The sequence below is a fragment of the Anguilla anguilla genome, chromosome 8 (assembly GCF_013347855.1).
Source record: "Anguilla anguilla isolate fAngAng1 chromosome 8, fAngAng1.pri, whole genome shotgun sequence".
Classification (NCBI taxonomy): Eukaryota; Metazoa; Chordata; class Actinopteri; order Anguilliformes; family Anguillidae; genus Anguilla; species Anguilla anguilla.
Genome location: NC_049208.1, coordinates 3761031 through 3779281, shown reverse-complemented (window position 1 = coordinate 3779281; position 18251 = coordinate 3761031). Strand labels below are relative to the sequence as shown.

The following is an 18251-nucleotide window of genomic DNA, read 5'->3' as shown; positions in this document are numbered from 1 at the left end:
CACACACTGTGCACACGCACACACTCACTCACTCCACACACACACTCACTATCACTCCACACACTCACTGTGCGCACACATACACACACTCACTCACTCCACACACACACACACACTCACTCTCACTCCACACACTCACTGTGCGCACACATACACACACTCACTCACTCCATACACACTGTACACACACACTCACTCACTGCACACACACACTGTGCACACGCACACACTCACTCACTCCACACACACACACACACACACACACTCACTCTCACTCCACACACTCACTGTGCGCACACATACACACACTCACTCACTCCACACACACACTCACTCACTCTCACTCCACACTCCACACACACACACTCCACACACACACTGCGCACACACTCACTCACTCCACACACACACTGTGCGCACACACACACACACACACTGTACACACACACACTCACTCCACACACTCACTGTACACACACACTGTGCACACACACACTCCACACACACACTGTACACACACACTCACTCACTCCACACACACTCACTCTCACTGTACACAAACACACACACACTCACTGTACACGCATGCACACTCGCACTCCACACACAAACTCACACTCATTCCATACGACACATACACACACACACACACACTCACACTCACTGTACACACACACACAAACTCACACTCATTCCATACGACACATACACACACACACACTCACACAAACTCACACTCATTCCATACGACACATACACACACATACACACACACACACAGACAGTCCCTGATTGAGTGAGCTGAGTAGGTCAGAAGTTGAACCCAGGTGGAGTTTGGGATGCGGAGAGATCTGCCCATTCCGTTGTCATGGTAACTTTTGTTTTTTCCCCCTCACTTTGTCCCCTGAAAAGAATAAAGCCTTTGTCAAGTTCAAACTGCGTGTTGTTTGTTTCTGTAGTTGATTGGTGCGTGGGTTGAGGGAGACGTGTAGAAGTGACACTCTGCAGATTCGCAACTGTGTAAGAATGAAAACGCAAGAGTTATATGTCTTCATTTGCACACTTGTACATAATTCTGATTAGAACATTTTTGATTTTGTCATTCCTAAATATAAAACTGCATCATTACTGCGTGATGGTGCTTTGGCCAGATTGCTAAATTTGAATATTCCCATTTTCTTCTTTATAATACTACATTAAAGTCTAAATTGCCTCTAGGTACAAGTGTGTGAGTGAATGGTGTGTGTGCCCGGCGATGGACTGGTGACCTGTCAAAGGTATTCCTGCCTCTTGCCCACTGCACGTTGGGATAGGCTCCAGCACTCAAAAAGATGCTAAATAAAATCAATAATAGTCTTTTTTGTCACTCTTGTAACGGTAAATTTAAAATGAAACTACACTCCGATTTTTCATTTGAAAAGGAAGCCAGTCTTAAACATTTGACAAAGAAAGCTATGTGGACCCTCAGTCGACAGACACTGTCAGTCAATCACAAAGCATCGTAGGTGCTCAGACAGTGTTAGTGGATCACAGAGCATCGTAGGTGATCAGACAGTGTAGGTGCTTAGTGTTAGACAATCACAGATCACTGGATACTCTGTCGGCAGACAGTGTTCATCGATCACTGAATGTTTAGACAGCATGAGTCGGTTACAGAGTGCTGTTTTGATAAGATAATAAATTAACATAGTTTTATTCTCACATACCCTGAAGTAAATTTTGAGCAAGTATGCATGTAAGAATGTATTACAGCAGTGGTTCTCAAACTCGATCCTGGGGGCCCCTGTGTATGCTGGTTTTTTTTTCCAACCACAATTGCAATCCCAGAATTTTAACAAGCTGTTAATTTTTCTTGATTAGGTGCTTTCATGTTTCAATCAAGCAGTAACATGCCTGATTATACTAATCAAAGTGGTCAGCAAAGACTCTAGAGGTTGATTAGTAGAATCAGGTGTGATACTACTCTTGGTTGAAACAAGAGCGGACACCCACACTGGCCCTTTCTGGATAAAATTGGGGATGTGGTTGGAACGAAAACAAGCATACACAGGGGCCCGCGGGACAGAGTTTGAGAACCACTGTATTACAGTACACAGAAGTATACAGAATGCAAGTATACATAATAGAACACAGCCTTTGTTGTGTGTGTGTGTGTCTGAGAGTGTGAAAGTGTGTGAGAGAGTTTGCGTGTGAGGGAAACGACAGAGAGTGTGTGTGAGAGAGCATTGTATGGGGAGTGTGACTAGTTTCCGTTTGTTACATCATGTTGACATCAGTGCGGTCTGTGAGTTGGGGGGGGGGGTAATGAGAGGGGGATGGGGCGCGAGACAGGGGGAGGCGCTTGTATACGTAGCTGTAGGAATAAAGAGAGGGAGACAAGGTGCTTCAGTTAAATTTATCTCGCCAGCGTCACTGGTGAGACGTCGAGTGGATACATTTGTTATTAGGCCGACTACTGTAGTTTTTTTGTTCTAAACGGTTTGTGGATAAACGGTAGATACCAGCGTTAGCTGGTCTGGATCATTTGAAATAATCGCGGGAAGGATGCTGGTTTATTCCTGCACGTCTGTGTGTGACTGACCGGTTGTACATTTGACACCGCAAAACAAGCTGTCACACAGAAGTCCAGAGTAAATGGAAAGCTCTCATTCTGTTGATATGCAAACAGTGCAGCGACGGTTGATTCATTTCCGCTTTTGAGGGAAATCAACATTACCGTGGTAACGAGTATTACGAAGAAAAACAGACAGTACACTGAGTAGGTTATTTTCACATTTTAAAAAAATCCACGACTAGCTTGCGCTACATCAGCAAATTTGCTTTGTCAGTGCCTTGCGGGCGATTATATTCATTCAGCAATAACTATGGAACAAAACTAGATAAAATCGGTTAGTTTTCGTTTTCTAAAACAACGGAAACAGCGCCTTCTGCTTTTGCTGTAATTTTTTGTCGAACTATTGTTTCGTCGAGCACGCGATGAGTGTACTCGCGCATCGTTCTTTTTATCAAGGTAAGATTTATCATACTATGATAACATATTGCTGTTTTAGTGTTTAGCTTTTTCGTGTTACTCATATTTTAGCTACCAACTGTTCACTGTTACCTCAGGTACGGTCGGTGCGGAACGCGGTTCAGCAAGCCCACTGTGTTAAAATATTAATACTGCACTGTTGCATTCGTTTCTAATAATATAACCATAATCTAAATACAGGTTACTCCTAAAACGTGCAGGCATCGTTTTGACCTTAGTGGTGCCTTTGTTTCTTCGGAAACATCCGTGAAACGCCTATGCTGCAATCAGCCAATAGCTGCCTTCCGAAACCCCGCTTGATAAACCACTTCGAGATCTCACCTTGGCCAGCTGTGGTATACCCCTGACTGGGGAAAGGGTCACGTGTTTACATTTTTTTACCGCCAACAACCCAATTAAACTGCCTAACTTCGTTTTACTCAAAGGCGTTCTGCAAGCCAACTTTGTGCTCATTGGTGAATAACACATCCAACATCATTGAAGTCCATTTTGCAGTTGGTCATGAATGGACCGATGTAATCGAAACTACACGGAGAATGCGCTTAGGGGCGACGTTGCTTGCTTTTGACACAATTTGTACAGACCGTCACAGCTTCGTGCCGTCCACCGCTCCAAAGCGGCCACAGAGCTGGTCCAGCTCGGGACTTTGCAGCGTCTAGCTCGGCACTGCGCTTGACGTCATCATTCTCAAGACCTGGCGCGACTGAACTAGCCAGATGTCGGACGGTCCAAGACAGAGGGGGAAGGCAACTGCGGTGGACGGGGATGGCGAGTCCGACTGCAACAAGGGCACGGAAAGCTCCGGGGTGGCTCTGAAGAAAGAGATCGGTCTCGTGAGCGCCTGTGGCATTATAGTTGGTAAGTTTCCGTATTCTTCCCTAGCAACGGTAACATGACCCGCATCCAGGTGAAACGGTGCCCGGTCTAATTACACTACCCTGGCAGAAGTGTGTCTTCTGCAAGAAAAAAACATTTGCACCTGAATCCACACACTGCTGCTCTAACCACTGCCCTACAGTTCTGGATCAGGGATGGGTCCCAGCCATGTAGGTTTGGGGGTGGAGCCAGGGAGACATGTCACCCCCAATATAATCACATGAATTGGTCCCGAGACTAGCTATTATGGTTGTGAGAATTTGGTTACGTGAGACTAGGTTGTCCATCAGTGGTATCATTTGTTTGGCTTTGGAATCGTGAGTTGCCCAGAATGCCCTTCAGGGGCCAGGGCATTGCATAGTATGCTGCTGGAGCATGGATGTGGTGGGGGGCAGGGCAAGCACAGACTGCTCCCCCCTGAGTCACCCCCCCCTCCCCCCTTAATTTCCATGCCTCAACTACTCCCCAACCAGGGTTCAATCCCATCTCAGCCATGGTGGTTCCCTCTCTCACACGTGGGAACTGCGGGTTTTATGCCCCTGGACCGTACCACCTGACTCTGCCCCTGAGACTGGCAAAGTCTTCTGCTGCGCAGTTGTGTGAGTCGCTGTGGATGAGAGTGTCTGCTAAATGCCCGTAATGTAATCTCCGGATGCCTGTTGGCTGCTCTTCCACACAGACTACACATGATCTCCCACAGGCTTCTCTCACCATAATCGGATTTACTGTCTACTGCTCTGCCTCCCTCTCTCCTGCCTCTAAGTGATTGGCTGAGAGAGCCAGGCTGGGGATTTTGATTGGACACTGGGAAGGGAGGTGACCCATTCTCTTTGATGTGTCACAAGGTCTTTAATGACCACAGTGAGTTGGGACCTCGGTTTAATGTTAGCATTTGAAAAGAGCAGTGGTAGGAAAAACAGTGAGTTTTCTTGAATCGCCATGATGGCTAGACCTCTAATGAGCTGTCAGTTACTTCTTCTGAACCAATCGCAAGGGTTTGCTCTCCACACCTCTACATTGATGGGTTCAGATAAGTGAGACACTGGTGGCATAATGGTGGCTCTGCCCATCTTTTGGGTTTGGTCGGCCTAATCTTGCCCGGGACCTACATTTGTGGCCCACATCCTCATCACCAGGCTAGGAGCACGCAAGCCCAATGCAAACCGGGAAAGCACACTGTTTATTAAACATGGATATTACAGCAATAAAATGTAGAATAATGCTGAGGTACTGGCTGCCACACTAAAATGTGTACGTTTCCATTTCGGGCATGCTGGGAAATGTAGTTTGGAATGTTTACTTTAATGTACCCGGAGCCCAGTGTGACATGGGAGTGTGTGGCACTGTCTGTCAGCGTTAGCCGGCGTGCTGCTTTGTCCACGGGGGCCTGGCTGGCGCGTGATTGGCTCCGACCGCGGTGGTGCGGCGCTGCGTCCTGGCGAGGCTCCAGGCTTCTGCTGGCGCGAGGCCCGGCGTTCCGAACCAGGTCGATGAAACTCCGGTCCGGTTCCTGCTGAGCCAGCGGGAAGGCCACGCCCTGCGACTGCTGCGTGGGGTAGATCGACCGCTTCGGGCCAACCGCCGCGGAATGTTTACCATAGCGTCAAATGCGGTCGCTCAGCGACAGCTGCACTGGGCAGAAGCACATACTGCATCAGCCCCAACTGCCGTTTCAAATTTATTTTAGCTAGAACCGCTAGGTTTAGTCCAGTTAGTGTGCGCCTGTGCTTGTGCCGTGAAGACCAGCCCTATCTAAAGACTGGAAGTAGCTGTGCAGGTGTTCAGTGGAGGACAGCTTTATTTTCTGGTTGGGTTTGCGGAGGAGTTGCTGTGGGGTCTAGCTCTTGCATCTGTGCTGCAAGGTATTTCTATGGGACACAGCTTGAACCAAAATGGAGGCCTGAGGTTGTGGAGTCGGATGCGGAGAGGCTCTTCTGAATGGGAGGAAAGGTTGTGAGGTGGTCTCATGCTGATTTCCTACTGAGTGCAGTCCAGCGTTACTCTTAAGGCCAGTACATAGCAAAAAATCATCAGGGGATAAGATGGTTTTTGAGTGTTTCTGGAATAGTTTATTTTTCAGTGTGAGCTACTGTTGTGGAACAGCAATCGCCAGGATGGAGAGGTGATTCTTTGAAAATATAGAGCTGTATTCCAATGGCCGTCAGGGAGCTGCACCTTTGACAAGGCAAGCTCATTTAACACCGACGAGAACAGCAGTTTTGTACAGCGGTTATGTCTGACAATGGCCGCTGTGCTCTCGGACACTCAACACATCTAATTTTCAAGTCCAGAGTTTTAAGGGGGGACGGATCCGGTCAACCAACTCATAACTCGTTGTTGTGGAAAATTCACTTAATTTGTTGCCCATGGTTTTATGCGGGCTGTAGTCTACAGAAACACATTTTAATGCGTCTTCTCTAGCCTGCTCACGCAGATGTGATCTGAGCTGAACTCTTAGACGGGTGGAACCTTTGCTGTTCTGTTTCTGCGGTAGCAGTGTCAACACTTTCATGAGCGAGGCTCTGCCAGAGCGTGGTTCACTCAACAGGAAGTGAAAAGCACGGAGGCAGGAAGTGCGTGCGTACTGCAGACTCGTCCCTCCCGCCCCCCGTCGGCGCCACACAGGGCTGAAGCAAAGTGCGATCAAACGGCAAAAACCTGCACATGTGCACGTGCCTGTTCCTGTTTATATGTGCGTCTGTGTGTTTGTTTGTGTTTGTTTGTGTGTGCATCTGTGTGTTTGTTTGTGTTTGTTTGTGTTTATGTTAACTACAGAAACATATTTGAGGGTCTTATCTTGCCTGCTTACACAGTTCTGATCTGAGCGGGACTCTTAGATGCATGGGACCTTTACTGCTCTGTCTCCCTCTCTCCTACCTCTAAGTGATTGGCTGAGAGAGCCAGGCTGGGGATTTTGATTGGACTCTGGGATGGGAGGTGACCCATTCTCTTTGATGTGTCACTCCCTCCCTCTCTCTCTCATCCTCTCGCCCTTCCTCCCTCTCTCTCCCTCTGTCTCTCCCCCCCCTCTCTCCACCCCCCCCCTCTCTCCCCCCACAGGTAACATCATTGGGTCGGGGATCTTCGTGAGCCCGAAGGGGGTTCTGGAGTACGCCAGCTCGGTGGGCCTGGCGCTGATCGTGTGGATCGTCACGGGGGTCATCACCGCCATCGGGGCGCTGTGCTACGCCGAGCTCGGGGTCACCATCCCCAAATCTGGAGGGGACTACTCCTACGTCAAGGACATCTTCGGTGGACTGGCGGGGTGAGAGGGAGCGGGGACCCCGACAGATACACTGTTACACATCGCATTGGGCTGTTACACAGATACACTGTTACACATCGCATTGGGCTGTTACACAGATACACTGTTACACATCTCATTGGGCTGTTACACAGATACACTGTTACACATCGCATTGGGCTGTTACACAGATACGCTGTTACACATCGCATTGGGCTGTTACACAGATACACTGTTACACATCGCATTGGGCTGTTACACAGATACGCTGTTACACATCGCATTGGGCTGTTACACAGATACGCTGTTACACATCTCATTGGGCTGTTACACAGATACACTGTTACACATCGCATTGGGCTGTTACACAGATACACTGTTACACATCGCATTGGGCTGTTACACAGATACACTGTTACACATCGCATTGGGCTGTTACACAGATACACTGTTACACATCGCATTGGGCTGTTACACAGATACACTGTTACACATCGCATTGGGCTGTTACACAGATACACTGTTACACATCGCATTGGGCTGTTACACAGATACACTGTTACACATCGCATTGGGCTGTTACACAGATACACTGTTACACATCGCATTGGGCTGTTACACAGATACGCTGTTACACATCGCATTGGGCTGTTACACAGATACGCTGTTACACATCTCATTGGGCTGTTACACAGATACACTGTTACACATCTCATTGGGCTGTTACACAGACACTGTTACACATCTCATTGGGCTGTTACACAGATACACTGTTACACATCTCATTGGGCTGTTACACAGATACACTGTTACACATCTCATTGGGCTGTTACACAGATACACTGTTACACATCGCATTGGGCTGTTACACAGATACGCTGTTACACATCTCATTGGGCTGTTACACATTGCGTTGGGCTGTTACACATCTCATTGGGCTGTTACACAGATACACTGTTACATAGTCAGCGATGAGGGTTTAAGAGTGTGTCTGCTCAGAAACACAAAACAAGCTCCACAGATTCACACAGACACACACACACGCACACACACGCGCACACACAAAGGCCCCTCTCCTGTCTGTAACACGGCTCCCCCCCATACTGCATCACTACAACCCCCCCCCCCCCCCCCCCCCGGTCTGTGATACTGAATGATGTCACAGAGCAGGAATGCCTGCGTGTGTGGGAACTGTGTTATCTTACAGTCTGCGGAGTGCGTGCTGTGCCTGTTCCTCTCCCTCCTCCCTCTTTTATTCTTTCTGTTTTATCGGTGCCATTTTGTATACTGCTGTTTTTGTTTGCTATTCGTTCTTCTCTTTCATGAGCATTTATCGTATCCCCTGTGTTGTAATTTTATACCTTATTCTTTGACCTGTTCTGGAAAGCACTTTGGGCTCTATGCTCGAAAGGTGCTATATAATAAGAGGTATTATAGTATTATGTTGTTATCTTTATCAGTGGCCTGTGCTTATTTCCACGTTTACCTTTTGGTTTACAACAGTGTACAGTTCAGCCCCAAAGTCTCATGTCTTCATGAGCAGAATACGAGAGGATGGTTCCTTTCGCACATATCCTAGTGTAACCGTTCCAATGCAGCGCTTGCCAAGGAGAACCGCAAACCAGTCTAGTGCTCACCAGCGCCTCACCTAGTTTTTTAATGGTCACTCCGCCATCCCCCTGTGTTCCTATGGTCACTAGCCCCACCCCCTGTGTTTCTATGGTCATTCACCCATCCCCCTGTGTTTCTATGATAACTAGCCCCACCCCCTGTCTTTCTATGGTCACTAGCCCCACCCCGTCTGTTTTCATGGTCACTGACATCTCTCCGTTTCTCGGTCTGTGTTCAGCACACCCCCCCCCCCCCCCACGTTCTGTGCTAACTGACTGCCCCCCCCCCCCCCCCCCCTTTTCTGTGATTGGCAGGTTTTTGCGTCTCTGGATCGCCGTGCTCGTGATCTACCCGACCAATCAGGCAGTGATCGCGCTGACCTTCTCCAACTATGTCCTGCAGCCGCTGTTCCCCACCTGCCTCCCTCCCGACGGCGGGCTCCGCCTGCTGGCTGCTGTCTGCCTGCGTGAGTGTGGCAGGGCGGGGCGGGCAGCGGGGGCGGGGGGCCGGGGGGGGGGGGGGGGGGGGGGGGGGGGGGGGGGGGGGGGGGGGGGGCCATGAACGGAGCCTGTGAGAGAGGGGGTGTGACAGAGAGGAGACGGGGCAGGTTTGAAAGCGCCCACCTGAGCACCCAAATTTCACACAGTAAATGTCTCTCGCTCAGCACTGTGTTAATGTCTCTCACCCAGTACAGTGTAAATGTCTCTCGCCCTCTCGCTCAGCACAGTGCAAATGTCTCTCGCCCTCTCTCACTCAGTACAGTGTAAATGCCTCTCGCTCAGCACAGTGTGAATGTCTCTCACCCAGTACAGTGTAAATGTCTCTCGCCCTCTCGCTCAGCACAGTGCAAATGTCTCTCGCCCTCTCTCACTCAGTACAGTGTAAATGCCTCTCGCTCAGCACAGTGTGAATGTCTCTCACCCAGTACAGTGTAAATGTCTCTCGCCCTCTCGCTCAGCACAGTGTAAATGTCTCTCGCCCTCTCGCTCAGCACAGTGTGAATGTCTCTCGCTCAGCACAGTGTAAATGTCTCTCGCCCTCTCTCTCTCAGTGCAGTGTGAATGTCTCTCGCCCCCTCTCGCTCAGCACAGTGTGAATGTCTCTTGCCCTCGCAGTGCTGTTGACCTGGGTGAACTGCTCCAGTGTGCGGTGGGCCACAAGGGTGCAGGACGTCTTCACGGCCGGAAAGCTGCTGGCTCTGGCGCTCATCATCGTCATGGGCATTGTGCAGGTCTGCAAAGGTAGGCCCCGCCCACGCACCTGCCCTGGCCCCGCCCACGCACCTGCCCTGTCCCCGCCCTCGCACCTGCCTTAACCCCACCTGTACACCTGACAACACATGACAACAAGAGCAGTGTCGAACAAAGGGGGATGAAAAAGAGGATGCTGATTATTATTGTTAATAATCATAATAAGAACAATAAAGTTCTGTTTCTGTCAGTACAATGTCAAACTGTCTCTCTCTCACTCTCCCTCTCTGCTCTCTCCCTCCCTCTCTGCTCTCTCTCTCTCTCTGTCTCTCTGTCTCTCTCCCTCTCTCCCTCTCTCTCTCTCTCAGGGCAGTATTACTGGCTGGAGCCGGCCCACGCGTTTGAGAGTTTCCAGGAGTACGACGTGGGGATGGTCGCCCTGGCCTTCCTCCAGGGATCCTTCGCCTACGGCGGCTGGAACTTCCTGAACTACGTCACCGAGGAGCTGGTCGACCCTCACGTGTGAGCACCAATCGCCCGCAGCCGCTAGCGTCACATGATCTAAACCAGGGGTGTCCAGCTCCAGTCCTGCCCGGGAGGGCCGCAGTGTCTGCGGGTTTAACTCCAGTCCCTGGAGGGCCGCAGTGTCTGCAGGTTTAACTCCAGTCCCTGGAGGGCCACAGCGTCTGCGGGTTTAACTCCAGTCCTGGAGGGCCGCAGCGTCTGCAGGTTTAACTCCAGTCCTGGAGGGCCACAGCGTCTGCGGGTTTAACTCCAGTCCTGGAGGGCCACAGCGTCTGCGGGTTTAACTCCAGTCCTGGAGGGCCGCAGTGTCTGCAGGTTTAGCTCCAGTCCTGGAGGGCCGCAGTGCCTGCAGGTTTAACTCCAGTCCTGGAGGGCCGCAGCGTCTGCAGGTTTAACTCCAGTCCTGGAGGCATTTATAATGTGCGTATCTTGCATTTATAATGTGTGTGTATAAGGCATGTCTAATATGTTTATAATGCATTTATAATGTGCGTATAATGCATTTATAATGCATTCATAATGTGTGTGTGTGTGTGTGTGTGTGTAAGGCATGCATAACATCCCTCGCTGTGTCTCAGTAATCTTCCTCGGGCCATCTTCATCTCCATCCCGCTGGTGACCTTTGTGTACGTCTTCGCCAACATCGCCTACGTCACTGCAATGAGCCCCCAGGAGCTGCTGGCCTCCAACGCCGTCGCTGTGGTGAGGGGAGGGGAGGGGAGGGGGGGGGGGACCACAAGGGAGACCATAGGAGGTGAAAATCTTGACTGAAAATCCTGTAGTGTGTGTTGGCCATGAGGTGACTGAGTCATGTGTGTTTAATCTCTCCCTCTCCGACGTTTGGGGAGAAGTTGCTGGGAGTGAAGTAGGATAGTGTGTCGTGTGTTTTGTGTGTGTGTGTGTAATCTCTAACTCTCTATCTCTCTCTCTCCCCACCCCTCAGACGTTTGGGGAGAAGTTGCTGGGGGTGATGGCGTGGATCATGCCCATCTCTGTCGCTCTCTCAACTTTCGGAGGGGTCAACGGCTCCCTGTTCACCTCGTCCCGGTCAGTACACTCCTCCGCCTGTCCCTCTCTTTCTGTTTCCGAAAACTAAGGTGACCAGGACAACCTCTCTGTCCCACTGCCTTTTCCAGCACTAACTTAAAGTCGTGGTGCTTTATCGGCAGATTAAACCAGAAGAGTCACAGAAGACGTGCGATACACAAACTGCTGGGCCACGTTGCCTGCTCTAGGAGCACAAGAGCATGTACACCGACACCGTCTCAGTCGATTTAATCTCAGTTTTCACTTCCATTTAGCAAATGCACACAGGCATGTGTACAGTGCAGTTACGTTGTCACGGAGTGAATGAAGAGCAAAGAAACATAAATGTAACTGGTGTATTGATCTCTCTCCCCTCTCCTTCTCTCTCATGCTCTCTCTCTCGTTCACACTCTCTTTCTCTCTCTCTCTCCCCTCTCATTCTCTCCCATGCTCACTCCCCCCCCCCCCCACCCCCCCCCCCCCTCGCTCTCTCCCTCTCGCTCCCTCTCTCTCTCAGGTTGTTTTTTGCAGGTGCCAGAGAGGGTCACCTCCCCAGCCTCTTGGCGATGATCCATGTCAAACGCTGCACCCCAATCCCAGCCCTGCTCTTCACAGTGAGTCTCACCCCCCCCCCCTCTTTTTCCATCCCTTGCATGTGCACGTGCGCATGTGTGCATGTGTGCATGTGTGCATGTGTGCATGTGTGCGTGTGTGCGTGTGTGCGTGTGTGCGTGTGTGTGTTCTGTATCACACCGTTTCCAAGGACTCTGTAGCTCTGGAGCTGAAAGTTCTGGCACCTGCTTGTAAACTGCAAGTTCTGGCTCCTGCTTGTAAACTCTGTGAATGTTCTGGCACCTGTAGTGGTTCTGCTTTTAAATTCTGTGATGTTTCTGTTGTGCAGTGCTTGTCCACCCTCCTCATGCTGTGCACCAGTGATATTTACACCCTCATCAACTACGTGGGCTTCATCAACTACCTCTTCTATGGAGTCACTGTCGCCGGGCAGATCGTGCTGCGCATCAGACAGCCCGAAATGCATCGGCCAATCAAGGTCAGCCTCAGGCAGGGGGTAACTCCGCACCGTCTCTGGGGCGGGTGCACGCGCTGTAATGTCATTGGTCCGAAGCTGCTGATGGAATTTTCACCGAATTCCGTCAAAAATGTAACCAATCTTGGGGCGGGGCTTTTGAATGCCTGTCTGCAATTGGTGCTTCTATGAGGAGAACGCTCAAGGGCTCTCTGGCTGGAGTCCATTACTGCACTCTGGGGTCATCTCTCTGTGACCTCGTCATTGTTCTGCAGCCGCGTGCCGAAATTAGAACAGAGGCACCGTTTCCACGGCAACACGCCTGAAGTGTAGAGCTTGTGGTGTTCCTCAGGGCTGTGCGGTAAAGTTTTATGCGTTCATTCAGGTGTGTGGCAGTGCAGGTTCGTGGGGGTAATCGGGTGTGGTCAAGGTGCTCTGGTGTATGGCTGTGTTCAGGGGTACAGCCATATCAAGATGTGCTCAGGTGTGTAGCAGTGTTGAGGTATGCAGCAGTGCTCAGGTGTACCCCTCCCTCTCTCCCTCTCTCTCTCTCTCAGGTGAGCCTGCTCTGGCCGGTGGTGTACCTGCTGTTCTGGGCCTTCCTGCTGGTCTTCTCTCTGTACTCTGACCCGGTGGTGTGCGGCATCGGCCTGGCCATCATGCTGACCGGCGTGCCCGTCTACTTCCTGGGCGTGCGCTGGGACAACAAGCCGCAATGCTTCAACGCCTTCATCGGTACGAGGCCCGCCACGGCATCGGCACGCGCTCTCACCTGCACCACAACGCTGTCTGTTCTCTCCGTCTGTCTGCACCACAACGCTGTCTGTTCTCTCTCTGTCTGCACCACAACGCTGTCTGTTCTCTCCGTCTGTCTGCACCACAACGCTGTCTGTTCTCTCCGTCTGTCTGCACCACAACGCTGTCTGTTCTCTCTGTCTGTCTGCACCACAACGCTGTCTGTTCTCTCTGTCTGTCTGCACCACAACGCTGTCTGTTCTCTCTGTCTGTCTGCACCACAACGCTGTCTGTTCTCTCTGTCTGTCTGCACCACAACGCTGTCTGTTCTCTCTCTCTGTCTGCACCACAACGCTGTCTGTTCTCTCTCTGTCTGTCTGCACCACAACGCTGTCTGTTCTCTCTCTGTCTGTCTGCACCACAACGCTGTCTGTTCTCTCTCTGTCTGCACCACAACGCTGTCTGTTTTCTCTGTCTGTCTGCACCACAATGCTGTCTGTTCTCTCTCTGTCTGCACCACAACGCTGTCTGTTCTCTCCGTCTGTCTGCACCACAATGCTGTCTGTTCTCTCCGTCTGTCTGCACCACAACGCTGTCTGTTCTCTCCGTCTGTCTGCACCACAATGCTGTCTGTTCTCTCTCTGTCTGCACCACAACGCTGTCTGTTCTCTCCGTCTGTCTGCACCACAACGCTGTCTGTTCTCTCTGTCTGTCTGCACCACAACGCTGTCTGTTCTCTCTGTCTGTCTGCACCACAACGCTGTCTGTTCTCTCCGTCTGTCTGCACCACAACGCTGTCTGTTCTCTCTCTGTCTGCACCACAACGCTGTCTGTTCGCTCTCTCTGTCTGCACCACAACGCTGTCTGTTCTCTCTTTCTCTGTCTGCACCACAACGCTGTCTGTTCTCTCTGTCCGTCTGCACCACAACTCTGTCTGTTCTCTCTGTCCGTCTGCACCACAACGCTGTCTGTTCTCTCTCTCTCTGCCTGCACCACAACGCTGTCTGTTCTCTCTCTCTCTCCTTTCTCTCCTCTTCCCTTATTCATCTCACTCCCTCTTTCCCCCTCACCCCCCTTCCTTCTCTCCCACACTCTCTCCCTTCCTCCCTCACTCCTCCCTCCCTCTTCTCTCTCTCTCTCTCTCTCTCTCTCTCTCTCTCTGCAGATAAGATGACGTATGTGGGGCAGAAGTTCTGTGTGGTGGTGTATCCGGAGGGGTCTAAGGCCAGGGAGGGAGAGAGGGAAGGAGAGAAGGATGGAAAGAAGGAGGAGCGATCCCTTCTTGCAGAGGAGGATGGTGGAGCAGCAGGATGCTGAACTGAGAGAGAATGTCACACACACGTACACACACGCGCACACGCATGCATATACACATGCACTCTTATAATTGATTTATTGCTGCCATCTACTGGCTGATGTGGGAAAAGCGCTTTTAATGATAGGAGACCTCTGCAGGGTAGAGGAGACTGCACTGAATTTCTCTTAATGCAGGCAGGCGCATCGATGGACACACGCTCACAGGTCAAGACTCTCAAATTATTCTGATCACCGAGGTAGCATATCCCAGCTGTGTGCTGGAAGCAGAGCCTATGTCCGCTGCGTCTCCTGCCCCACTTCAGGGTATTAATCCCCCTTCCCCCGCCCCACACACCCCCACCCCTGTCCCAACCCACCCTGAAGAGAATCTAACCCAGTCACAGACTGCCAGCATAGTTTTTACCTCCTCAAATTAGATATAATTTATTATGTGTTTTAGCTTCAGATCCTCTGTTTTTTCTTTTTTTACCATGTGAAATTCCAAACAACCCACCCCACCCCACCCAAGGGGAAGATGTACAATGCCCTCACAGCTGTTTTTATTATAATTATTTTTCTTTTTTTTAAATGTTATTTTAAAGTAATTGTTTTATTGTAAACCATTGTGAACACAAGGGTCTAACTTTATGTTCAGATTATAGGAGGCAGAGGTATGAGACGGTATGGATGTTTAGCTGAAATCTTTCTGGATGTTATCTAATGTAGGTCTGGCTTGTTTTGTTTTTTTAAATTGCCTTAATGATAATGTCAGTGGCACTGTTGTAATGACTGTATCAGAATATTTATTCTTTTTTTTTTTTTTTTTGAGGAGATCAGTGGTATTGAGTCGCAGGTCAGGCACCTACTTTTGACAGGGAATCGAAAGATGCAAAACCAAAATCTGATGCCACCCAACACCCAAAAAACACCAACCAGTCGATCAGCTGACAGACAGACAGCCGTACAGACAGTCTTGCAGGGAGACTGATGTCTGCACTGGGAAAATTGAGGAGTGTGTGTGCAGCAGTAACTTCATCCCAGATATCTGAACGAGGGAGAGAAAGAGAGAAAGATACAGCACTCATTTCCTCACACACTCCGATTCTTCCAGCACACTTACAGCTGTCCATAAAGCTCAGCTCAGGCCAAACCCCTGACCTTTGACCCTCGGTATTGTCGGATTGTCAGGGCACTGATGACTTTGTGCATTTTTGAACTGACAATCGGTTTAAATATGCAAATCGCGGGGGCGTGTGGTTTTGTTTCGTATTTCTGTTTTATCAGTGATGATGTGCTTTGGGGGCAGAAACTGTAACATGTGACTGTGATATGCTGTACGCTTGATATAGGCACTTTAGCCAGCCAATAGAAACGGAGCATTGGGAAACATGCAATCCATGCAAGTCTGTGTGTATTGGCACAGATTGTATAGAACAGGGGTATCCATACTGATCCGGTGTGGGTGCAGGTTATTGTTTTAGTCCGGCACTACGATACCCGATTCAACTTATCAAGGTATTGATTGAAGACTGTGAAGACTGATTTTAGTCCAGCAATATGACACCTGATTCAGCTAATTAACCAATCATGGTCTTCAATCAATACCTTGATGAGTAGAATCAGGCTCGTGTGTGGATTCCTTAGCCAATCAATGACTTAAATTTAACACTTGTGCTGAGAACACCCCAAAAACCAGGAGGACCAGGACCTGGGTTGTCCACTTCTGGTGTAGAGACTCCAGATCACAGGTGTCAAACGCCAATCCTGGAGGGCTGCAGTGTCTGCTGCTTTTTGGGGTGTTCTCTGCGCTAGCGTTTCATTTAAGTCATTGATCGGCTAAGGAATCTAAACGCCTTGTTCTCAAGGCCTTAAATTGGCAGCTGATTGCAAGGAAACCACAAAACCCGCAGACAGGACGGCCCCCTTGAGATTCAGTTTTACACCTCTGCTCCAGATCCTCTGAGCTAATTCCGTTCAATTGCATCCAGTGTTCCATTCCATGTTTTTAAATAAACTTCTAGTCGGGTAATAATGTGGAAGCCATATCTACAGCGCATCTCCCATCCCGGAGTCTCACTACCCTGTTCCTCTGTACGCCAGTGCATCTGAACCTCACTAACCCGATCCGTGCACTTTCTTACCTCTCTATACCAGGGATGCTGAAACCTAGCCCTTGAATCCGAAGTCCGGCCCTGGTTTTCTTTCCTCCCAGGTAATGAGCTGAGCAGTTAGCAGCACCGATTGGCCAGACTGTATTCACACCTGGCTCCCGGGTAAAGGGAGGATGGAAAACCCGGCAACTCCTGGCCCCTTGAGGACCGTGATTTGAGGATCAGGGCTCTATACCTTTCGCTGCACTGTGAAGATGAAACAGGATGGCCTGCGTGCTTGTCCCGCTCAGCTATGCTTCTCTGAGCTGAACTGCGCAGCAGTCATCCTACCCAATCAGACACTTGCCTTGAGTAAAATCCAAATGCTGTTTGCCGTATTTTTATTTATTTATTTTTTTAAACCCTGTTCCCTTGAGTAGTGGCTGGATAGTGATTCTGGACATTGTATGATATACTGGGTAATTTTGGCACGTATATACTTCCGTGAAACATGAAATGCTGCAATACCGAGAATGTCTTTTAAAGTATTTTCTTCACAGAACACTTGACGCAGAATCGCTTTCACAGAGATGGATGTTTTTATGGAGTCAATGTGTATACTACTTAATTTTTCTATTATGTTTTTTTATTGGCTTGTAAAAGCTGACTGTATTACCAATCAGCCCAGCTCATTCACACTTTTTTTTTTTTTGTTTTTTTTTGTTTCACACACACACACACCATTGCACACATGACCATGTATATACGCGCACACACACTTTGCACTGAAGCATTCTTCACTGGAATTATTTTATGTCACGCACATTTTTAAAAAATATAGTTTCCACCGAAAATATAAATGTATATTTGAAGAAATAAAGACTGTAGAACTGAATTAATTCCTTGGTTGTGTTTGTGTTTCCTTGAGGGAGATGGAGAGAATGATGGAGTTAAAAAGAAGAGATTGAGGGAGAGGGGAGAACAAAGACTGGGTGTGTGTGAATGAATGTGAGCATTACAGTGTGCGAGCATCAGTGCGTAAGCATCAGTACGTCTGTTTTCTCTCTTTGGGTTTCTATTTAAACATCTCTCTCTCAACCCCATCCTCCCCCCCCCCCCATCTCTATCCCTCTCTGTCCTACTGTCTGTCTCCATTCGCCTGCATGTGACTGCATGCAGTCTCTTGTTTCAACCCATCATTTCCAAATTCAAGGGCATTTCCTCCTTGGACTCTGCTCCCATGGCAACAGCCTTTGTGATGTCACATGTCTCCCAGACCCGCATCTTGTCACACCGAAGCAAGCTTTTCACATGCGCCCGATCACACGCAAGGCGTGCACACCAAGCTACACATCCAGCCAAGGGGCTATTATTAATTTGGCTGCACATGCACACAATACTAAAACAGAGAGAACCCCTTGGACAGCCAAAACACGTTTGACATTTTTTTGCTCTGTAACACAACGTGAGATCTATGATGGACAAGAAAGTACATGAAAGACACAAGTAATGCAGTTATACAACTGACACCATCACGCAACAGATGGATACGCACCCAGCAGCCACACTGAATAGGCAAAACAGGCCAACGGGACTCCGC

The 18251-nt window shown here is 49.6% G+C and overlaps 1 protein-coding gene across 1 annotated transcript; it reads left to right on the top strand.

The window, feature by feature from the left end:
• Positions 1–2341: 2341 nt before the first annotated feature.
• slc7a8b (solute carrier family 7 member 8b) lies at positions 2342–17550 on the top strand. Its single transcript, XM_035430192.1, has 12 exons — positions 2342–3010; positions 3614–3889; positions 6968–7172; positions 9077–9228; positions 9878–10003; positions 10321–10474; positions 11056–11179; positions 11421–11524; positions 12021–12117; positions 12405–12554; positions 13088–13265; positions 14431–17550. The coding sequence occupies exons 2-12, from the start codon at positions 3748–3750 to the stop codon at positions 14580–14582; spliced, it is 1584 nt and encodes a 527-aa protein (XP_035286083.1). The 5' UTR covers positions 2342–3010; positions 3614–3747; the 3' UTR covers positions 14583–17550.
• The last annotated feature ends 701 nt before the right edge of the window (positions 17551–18251 follow it).

What these genes read in the sequence shown, in the direction of transcription:
- slc7a8b (XM_035430192.1), top strand. Translation starts at nt 3,748, where the DNA reads ATGTCGGACGGTCCAAGACAGAGGGGGAAGGCAACTGCGGTGGACGGG. An exon ending in ATCTTCGGTGGACTGGCGGG is followed by an intron (nt 7,173 to 9,076) that starts GTGAGAGGGAGC and finishes TGTGATTGGCAG; the next exon opens with GTTTTTGCGTCTCTGGATCG. An exon ending in AAATGCATCGGCCAATCAAG is followed by an intron (nt 12,555 to 13,087) that starts GTCAGCCTCAGG and finishes TCTCTCTCTCAG; the next exon opens with GTGAGCCTGCTCTGGCCGGT.